The following is a 10,399-nucleotide window of genomic DNA, read 5'->3' as shown; positions in this document are numbered from 1 at the left end:
CAGATTCAAAATCTTTCATGTGATGTGTCAACTCATATGCACTTGAATAACTTAAGTGAATAATTTGCCTACGTTATTTTCTTGTATTCAAATAAAATATCAGACGATTATTCTTGCATATGATGAAATATATTAAATATTGATTTGACCTAAGATAATTTACTAAAGAAATGTTGGGTTAAAGAGATATCTTTTACTAAGGACTTCTCACCAGGTTTCATTTGATGAATCATAAAGCGATATTCTTGAAGAGACTTTATAATAAATATGATCAAAATAAATACTTAAACAATTTTATTTTCCTTATCTCTTTAAGTTCAAGTGATTAAATTCAGATTCATAACTCAACTAAGTTACTTGACTAACATATACTCATGGTTTTTTAGCAGGTGATTAGATCATAGTTTTAGTATCTGACCAACCCATACACATATAAGATAAAGGTTGTTTTGAAAATAATTTTAGTATGCACTCACAAACTAGCTTTCTTTCTTGGGTTAATGCATATGATATTAACATGTAATGTAAAAGAGACAGAAGGAGATAACACATATTGGTTCATTTGTCTCACAAACTACATCTAGTTCATGACTATGACTAACCCCTTGAGAATTCATGACATAAGTCATTCATAGCTTAATCGAATATTCTCACAACCACTCTTGTCTAACCCTAAGTATTCTTTACACCTAGTCACTTCTACCTAACCAAATATTATAATTAGGATCGCAACCACTCTTGGTTAACCCCGTCAAGAAATATTCTTTACTCAAGTCACTCTTAGATGAATCGATTATTGTTTGCCAAACAACCACTCATGGCTAAGATATCAAGATTTTTTATTTCAATAATTTACTCATCATTGAGTCTGATGATTTCGTCTAAGAAAAAAATACAATGTTTAAACTTTCTCTCCTAGTTCAAATCACCTTGCTCTCTAGGAAAAATAACCTCTTTCGACGTATACAATGGTTGAGTTCACTCTCCTAGGTAGTTGAATAAACACTTTAAGTTTTTCCCATTAGGTCCCCTGGATCTAGTACTATAATCTTCTTTAAGCTTAAGGATCCTTCTATGAAGTTGTGCGGTGTGCTCTATTATCTCATCAACATTTTGGTATAGTGCAACCTATACTCTATTGGCTTAGATGAGTGTTATATGTTTGTGCAACATTTTGGCATTATATATCTTCTCCTCTGTGTATTATTCTGTGGATGAAATCCTTTTTATAGATTCCTAAAGAAGGTAGTCTTTAGGCAATCATTTATATATATTTAGCTTCTATATATGCATGTCCTTTTTATTTTTGACGAGCTTTAACATGATTTTTGCATTTAATACAACTTCAATCTTTGCTCTTTTCTCTTCAAAACATCATTGATAAATGACACCAATTATCTTCTTAAAAAGTATACCATTTTGCACAAATTCATGATTAGTGTGTTTAGTATAGGACATATAGTTAGTTCATACTTGAAAAACCCTTTTACTAAAAAAAACATTGACTTACAACAAAAATTCTTAGATAATAAAAAATTATCCACATATTACTGACAAGTCAAAATCCACATATTACTGACAAGTCAAAATCCGTATGTAAAATTTTCCAAAGATTTTTATATTCATGTGTAAAACATATGTTCTCATCTATATTCATCCATAAATAATATTATCATTATTTTTAATATCATTATTTTAAAAATATTATTATTTTATTTATTATTAATATTATTAACAATTTGATCTTGGAAGAAATTGAACTATGGTCCATGAGTAAATATCTATAACCACTATCCAAATAAATTTTGTTATTATGTTAATAATAATAACAGTAATAATATTAACAATTTTATTAATATTACTATTATTGTTATTAAAATTAATTATTATTTGTTATTATTATTATCAATATTATTAATGATAATAATATTAATAATATAGTTATTAATAATAATAAAAATAGTATTAATAATAATATCAATATTAATAATATTAATATTAATATTATTTATTATTATTAATATTGTTAATCATCTTCTCCCATTATCTCGTTCTTAATCCTCTATTAATGATGAAATGAAAGTATTTTGAATTTATATCTTCTATAATTCTCCCCATTCATCATCCAATCTATCTTCCTCGTCAAATTTATCCAGTCCACTAATCTTATTAGTAATATTCTTTTTCATCTTATTCAAATTCCCAAATCTCTTCTTATTCCATTCCTTTAAGTCATTATTTAAAGACTTCATTTTCTCTTTTATGAAGTATATTCCTTTCCCATAAACTACAATTTTGTACCATGTTTTGTTAGACAAATATAATATGTTTTCTAATTAGCTATTATACTTTAGTTTAGATAAAAAAAAAATTATGGATGACAATGCACAGAGGAATTTTGACAAATAGAAATCCATTTCATACCCACTAAAAAAATATATAAGAAGTGTAAAATAAATATAATTGGGTCTTTAAGAATTTGGTTAAAGAGATAAAAAAAAGTTTTATTCGATGCATAAAAATATACTCTTTTATATTTTTATATGATTTTTAATAATATAATTATTTTCTGTGACCATAGAATTACCATAAGAGAATTATAATATATAAAGAAAACAAATTAGACTTTCCCTAGTTTTTTCTTCTTAAAACTTTTGTACTGATAGAATTCAAAACATGCCACATTAAAAGACTTTAAAACAAGAAAAATATGTAAAAAATTATACAATAAATTACCCATAACTGAGAATTAACTGAAATTTATGTAAATGCAATTACTAGTCTATTAAAACTGTATTAAGTAATAATTCAATATCAATTAAATCTAATAAATTAAAAATAAACAACATGGACTATCAGCAGCCACTAATCCCTCTGACCACACTTTTAATTTGTTCATAATGAATTTTAGGAGTTACACTATCAAAATTCATTCCTGGCCCTTGCATAAAAGCACACAATTAATGCCTTTTACAATTCGCTTGCTTATTACAGTGTTTGGCTTAAGCTTCAGTATCTGTGAACCCTAATTTCACCTAACACACAACCCTACACCTGCCACAATAAACAATACTTTCCCTTTTGATTTATTCTCCTTTTCATGGATATCATGTCAATAGGAGAAAGTCATGGTGGTAATGGCTTTCAAATTTATGGTTGTGATGTTATGAACCCTGCTTTCACATCCACAGACACAAATGAATTCTTATGTGCCCACTTCCTTCATCAAAAACAACAGCAACAAGCAAGGAACAGTGATGATTGTGCTTTTTCTGAGGGTGCTTTTTCTGAGGAGGCTTTTAAGTGGACAAACATCAACCACAACCTTACACTGTGCCTGGAAGACATGCAGGTTTCATGCAAGAACACAAAAGTTGTGGGAAGGAGAAGGAAGAAACAATCTTCTGTGTCTTGGATCAAAGGACAATGGAACAAAGAAGAGGACAGGTTGAGTTTTTTAAATGTTTGGTTTGATAAATTCTTATCAGTATAAATTTGTGCCAAGTTCTGAAGTTTATTTGGTGTAACTGCAGAAAACTAATAAGGTTGGTGAAACAACATGGTGATAGAAAATGGGCTGAAATAGCTGAGAATTTGGAGGGAAGAGTTGGCAAACAGTGTAGAGAAAGATGGAATAATCATTTGCGTCCTGATATTAAGGTTTGTTAATTAACACTTAATAATATATAGTTACATTACATCTTAGGATTATTGTATTAGAATGAATGTTGTTCTGCATAATATAAGGTTGGTGCATCTGAATGTGGTTCGTGTTTTTTGAGGTTTTTCTGTACTTAAGACTCTTACTAGGTATCATGTTCTCTAGGGTGAATGAATCTTAACACAGTCAGAATTTGAGTATGATTTAGGATTGTTCTGGTTATGTTTTTAAACTTCAAACATGGATTCAAATAAATTATATACGATGAAAAAAACTAGTTCAAGTACAGTGCCATTCTAACTTTTTGAAAATAATAAGAAACTATAGATTTATATCTTATTTCTAATTTTCAGTATTATGAGACTATCTTATATAATTATGATATTATAATTTGTTAGCTTTATAATGATTTTAAATTTAAACTAGTATCTTAGTCATTTTAATAACAAGGTAAAAAATTGATATTTTGACAAGGATTATTTATAATTTTTTGTTGTTAGGAGATGATATCCTCTAATGGAAATAAATCTTGAGAAGATATTGTTTAACATCCAAAATGTTGAACATTTAGATAGAAAAAAAAGAGAGCAAAGAAACTATATATTATAGAAGATATTATATAAGAAAACAAAGATAAAAAAATGTGTGTAATAAATAGACTTTTTATTAAAAAATTGTGTTTATGCTATATATATATATAAATATATATATATATATATATATATATATATATATATAATATTCTTAGCACAATCCAAGATGTGTACATATTCTTGTCCATAGTACACAATCATGATATATGGTTAAATGTTTTTGAATTTTTCTCTCAACTTCTATGCTATAATGTGAAAAAATCTTAACACCACCATCTATCAAGATGTGCACTAATCTTGCTCACACCAGATTTGGTGCATCAATATAATTATATAAAGAGATTCATTTCTCTATAATGTTTATTTTTAGAGAAAAAAAGTATTTTTATCATACTCAATTTGATTTTCTTTTACAAATAAGTATCTTAACTTTTAATTTTAGTTTAATTGATTTACAAACTTTATCTCATTTATAAATAAATATATTTTAATTTTAATTATTCCTTAAATTTTACCATTTCTATAATAAACATCTTAAATATTAATTTTATTCTAATTAATCCTTGAAACTTATCAAACTTTTACAAAAAGCCTTTTCTAAATAAGTTTGAGTTAAACTATTTACATCACATATTCCTTAAAACTCATAACTATTTTTAACTATATAATTCTAAAATAAACACCTAAAATTTTAATTTTATTATAATTAAACCTTAAAATTTACCATTTTTTATAAATATTTTTCAGAAAATGATTATTTAAACTGACTAACAAAATAAAGAATTGCATTATTAATACATTTTTTTTTTTGTAAAAGCTGGATAAGTTTTAAAGATTAATTAGAATAAAAGTAAAATTTAAGGTATTTATTTAAAAAAAAACAATAAATTTCAAGAATCATTAGGAACAAAACTAAAGTTCTAGCTATCTATTTGTAAATGTGATGAATTTTGAATATCAATAAAAATAAATTTAAAGTTTAAAGTGCCTATTTATAAAAGGGATAAAGTTTAGGGAGATTAACTATTTTTTCTTATTTTTTAATTAGAAGTTAAAATTGTATTATTTTAAAATCTCATATAAGTTTATAATATAATTTACAATTTATATGTAGAACTTTATATAAGTTTTACTATATAATTTTTTTGATAATTTATATAATACTAAAATTATTTAAATATATAATAAATTATAAATTGTATAAGAAGTTTGAATTTAAAATAGCCATAAATTTTAATTTACTATATATTTACATAGTAAGTTATGAATTATATACTTATATACTATATAATTTAAATTTATTATATAATCATGAATAATATGATAATTTTATATGTAATAAATATAAATGATAAATTACTAAGTATAATAAATTATAAATTTAATCAATTTTTTCTATTTTTAATATAAATCTATTAGTTAAATTTTAATAATTCACTATTATATTATATTATATTATACATATTAGATCAATATAAAAAAAATCATTAAATAGAAACTAAATTTTAGAAAAAAAATAATTAGTTATATTAACTAAATTAGATACTATTTCAATGATTAAAAATTTATTGTTATCTAAAGTAATTTCTATTATTAATAAAAAAAATTACAAACTATTTTTTAAATTGATATCTAATTAACTACCAATATTTTAACCAATTTATATTCAAATTTGTAACTAAAACCTTGGTACCTAATTAAATAATAATTTAAAAATTAATTTATAATTTTTTATTAATAATAAAAATTACTTTAAATACTAATAATTTTTTATTTATAAATTAGTATCTAATTTAATCAATATAATAACTAATTATTTTTTATTTTTAATTATTTTTTAGTAGTGTATAATTCAGACAAAAGGTTGATGACAATAGATTATGTCTGAAAAATATAATTATATTTTTTTTGTGTTAAACTTGAAAAGAAAGTTTTTTTTCTTTTCTCATTTGAATACAATTAAAATTTGATAATACACTAGAAATGCAAACCCAGGAAGTATATACAAGCATGTGTTTTTACTAATTTGTGTAAGGTTGATTAAAGTTTTCTGAATTTTTGTAATAATGTGAAGAAATCTTACCACTATCATCTATCTAGGTTAGCACTCATTCTTGTGATGGTTCATAGTTATTGGTTTCTGTTCACTTTTATATACTTTGCTTTGACAAGTGAAGTTTTATCAGAAAGATAGTTGGAGTGAAGAAGAAGAGAGGATCCTAGTAGAGATGCATGCGAGCCTTGGAAATCGTTGGTGCGAGATGGCAAAACGCCTTGCAGGAAGATCAGAGAATGCCATAAAGAACCACTGGAATGCCACCAAAAGGAGACTCAACTCAAAGAGAAAGCACAAGAAAACCAAAAATGGAAAACCACATTCCTCCATTCTCGAAGACTACATCAGAAGCAAGACCCTCATCACCACAAACCCTACACCTCTCATCATCACTGCCCCACAGGAAAATGCACCTAACCCTTTAAACCATGTCTTCCATGAACCTTTTGCTAACGATCTACTCTTCATGCAACAAATTTGCATGGAGAATGTTGATGCCTCTAAGCACCCCAAGATGTCTCCAACCTCATATCTGGATTGCTGGAACATGAATGTTGATGATATGGATGAGAGTGAGTTTTTGTATTCTCAGCAATTCTCAGATAATATGCAGTTGAATGATAGTCTCTTCCCTAGAGAGACTCATGCTCATCCTCCAGGTAACTACCTTCCTTCGGATCTATATGTATCTCCCTTCGGATATGGAAATCAGAATCTAAACATAGATTTTCGGCATCAAGGTTGCTCACAAGTAAAAGGAGAGGACATTTGGTAGACTTTGTTTCTTCATATATAGTTCAAAAGGTTTTCCATTCTTGGTTTAAAGCTTATTGTTCGGGTGGTGGTTTCAAATAAGGTCATAAACCTTTTGGTAATTTGAACTTCTTAATTTCAATGATGTCTTCATGGGATTTACATTTTTTTTTCTTTGCATAGTACTATCTCCTTTTTCTGTTATGTTACATTGTTTGATTCTCATTTTTTTTGCTTTTTTAGTAGAATGTTTGGTACATATTTCACACATCAAATGTTCTTTATTTTAGGATTAGGAAAAAATATGAACAGAAAAAAAATACACAATAGGTAAGTCTTGTGGGAGAAATTACGATTTTAATTTGAAAAAAATTGTGTTTAGATGCACGACTTTCGTTTTTACCATTATAATAATGGTATGTATCATTATTGTCGAAACAAAGCATTAAGCACGACATCTTCAAATTAAAATTGTCAGTTAGATTTAAAAGTTTGTTACTATCCTTCTATTTTATTGTTGTTTAAACTTACATTTTCATTCTCAAAATTTTAGTTCAAAATGGTGATAGTGTACCCATAAGTAGATTCGAGGATATAATTTTAAAATAGTCTATTGTATATGCTTTATATGTCCCACAATGTATCTTTCATGTTATAGTTAATAGTTGGAGTAAAACTTTTTCTATTTAGAAGGAAGCACCATGGTTCAATTGACTCACTGACCTTTGGAACAATTGATTCCAACATTTGCAACATTAAGTTATGCATATAATGATGACTCTCATTGTTAGGATATTACTTAAGTGATATATTATAACTTTAGAATAATATATTATATTAAAAGATGTTCTACTTGTCCCATAATCTATCAATTTTCATATTCTATAAAAAACTATAAATAATTGTGAGAGTGCAACTATTTCTACTATAATTGATGTTATTTTTAATAATCTACCTCTCAGCACTACATCAAACTCTTTAATTGCGACTTAGCCTACCTATCTTATACCATAAGATAATTAATGTAATTTGCAATAATCTCTCCCTCAATAATTATCCTTTATTAACAAAATTTATGTTATACATTTCTAAAACTTTTAAATTAAGCTTTTGATAAATCCAATGTAGCAATCCCAACAGAAATAACATTTCCTCTTTTATCAAAACCTCAAAGAGAGGACAATTGGCTTATCCTAGTCCTCATATTGTTACCTTCTTAGCATTATATTGTATTCGCAAAATAAATAACTTCACCTTTCAGAATTTTAGATAAATTTTAAAGAGACACTACTAAACCCTAAAAAAATCATCATAAAGGAATTTGTGACAAAATATGAATTCATAAAAAAAAAATCCTATAGTGAGATAGGAAGTTATCACACAAAGTGGCATAAGAAAAAAAAAATGATGAAAAATAATGATGGTAAAATGCTTAAGAATCATGTATATCAATCCGTTGCATGAGAGAAAAATTTGTCATAAAATAGTAGGTTACTTAAGGGAAACAACAATGGCTTTAAGTGGTAAGGGAGATCTGGAACCATAGGAATAAGATCATCTTCAAAGGTGGATTGGTGGATCATATTGAAATCTTCTATTTGGCCCAGCTGCACGCTTGGACTTGGTTACCTTTAAAATTCCTACTACTCATTTTTTCCTTTTCTGACTGGTGTTTGACTCCTATATCTTGTTTCAATCTGTTATAAGTGTTTAGAGTATTATTATATTTGATTGGTTTTTATGTGTGGATTGTGTGTTGATTAGTGTGGTTTGAATATTCCTTAGGTAACCTTTAGGTTGGGTGTTTGTTGGTTGGTTTCTTTCTGATTAGGTGGTGGCTTTTTTCCTTATTTGGTAGTGGGCGCCTTGGAAATGTGTGCTATAGAGTCTTATTATGTATAAGAGTTGAATCACCTCTGAAGTGATTCTATTTATTTATTCATTATTGCTGATAAAAAAAAATGACTTTAAGTGACTATTGTTTGGATGAAACCATGCAACTTGAAGTGGGTCGATATTCATTCTAAGTAAAGGGAATAAAGTTTCGATTAAAACGAAAGGACGAACACTACATGAGAGGGTTTGATCTCAATTAATGTGAGTCTTGATACACTTAAGTGAGACAATTACATGTTTAATGTGAGTTTGAACACACAAGTTTGTTTGCTTAGATCGAAGACATATCATTGAATATGAGAAGTTGTGTCAATTGTAACGAGTATTTGATGTTTGAAGGGATATTCATTAGAATGTTTGTTTAAATTTGATTTAATTAGACTTATGGAATTTAGGTTACTTAAAGCGTGGATTTTTTGGTTTCCACGGCAAGTGAATAATGTAGTTTAAGCAAACAAATAAAATGGAGTAAATTCTGCTAATCAAAATTTAAAGGAAGAAAATTACTATATTAAAAATATCATATTACAATGATAAAATCATCTCACATGAATATAAATCTCACGTGAATATAAATTGTTTTGCATGTCAAAAGGTTTTGTAGCTTTATTGTATAGTCTTTATTATTGGTTTTTTTTTTGTATTTGAAACCTGGAACATTATTGTATAGTCTTTTCTGCTCACTTGCAAAATGAGTCTTCCATGTTTTTTTTGGAGTGTCTTGATATAAAAAATTAAGACATTAAATTATACGAATATTTTTCTATATATAAATATATATTTTTTCAAAAACAAAGAATATATTCATGACAATGTGGGTCTTATAAGATTTACGTGTTGAAATACAAACTAAAAAGTCTTAAAAAAGTAACATGACACATTAAAATTCTTAGAATGAAAATACTTATGCCTTTTTTTTATTAGATAAAATCACAATAATTTCTCTCAACAATAATTTTTCTATAGTAAATGAGACATTAATGTGAAGTAAAGAATTAAAAGTTTATAATAGAAAAAGAATTATCTAACTTCCAACAATTTTGTGGGTCTTAAAGGACATTTATGAGTTTTTTTGGAAAAAAAATCCCAACATATTAAAGTAATGTTCACCTTTTGCTTTTAAAATAAAATAAAACAAATTTGTTATATTTCTAAATAAAATTAAAAATAAAAGTAAAGAGCATTAAATACTAGTATTTTAACAAAGAATCCAAATATAAATAGGCTTTATTAACACAAGATAGACTATAATTAACTTGAAAATGTATATTACAATTGAGAATCATTTGTTCAAATAAAAATCCTAATTTAAATAGTTTACCTTAGTTAATGTAAATGCCTCCTTCTATCATCCCATTTCTAAATATAATTTTATTTCTTTCATACAACTATCACCCACATACATTTCCAAATTTTATTTCACTTACTATTAAATTTCAA

General features: G+C 26.1%; 1 protein-coding gene across 1 annotated transcript; it reads left to right on the top strand.

Annotated features, from left to right (window-relative positions):
* The first annotated feature begins 3,109 nt into the window (after positions 1–3,109).
* On the top strand, positions 3,110–7,085 carry LOC137825438 (transcription factor MYB64). Its single transcript, XM_068631105.1, has 3 exons — positions 3,110–3,447; positions 3,534–3,660; positions 6,441–7,085. The coding sequence occupies exons 1-3, from the start codon at positions 3,110–3,112 to the stop codon at positions 7,083–7,085; spliced, it is 1,110 nt and encodes a 369-aa protein (XP_068487206.1).
* Positions 7,086–10,399: the final 3,314 nt, after the last annotated feature.

Source organism: Phaseolus vulgaris, chromosome 8, assembly GCF_051622355.1.
Source record: "Phaseolus vulgaris cultivar YP4 chromosome 8, ASM5162235v1, whole genome shotgun sequence".
Taxonomy (NCBI): domain Eukaryota; kingdom Viridiplantae; phylum Streptophyta; class Magnoliopsida; order Fabales; family Fabaceae; genus Phaseolus; species Phaseolus vulgaris.
The sequence above is the reverse complement of the archived record's forward strand: the minus strand, read 5'-3'. Positions and strand labels throughout refer to the sequence as shown.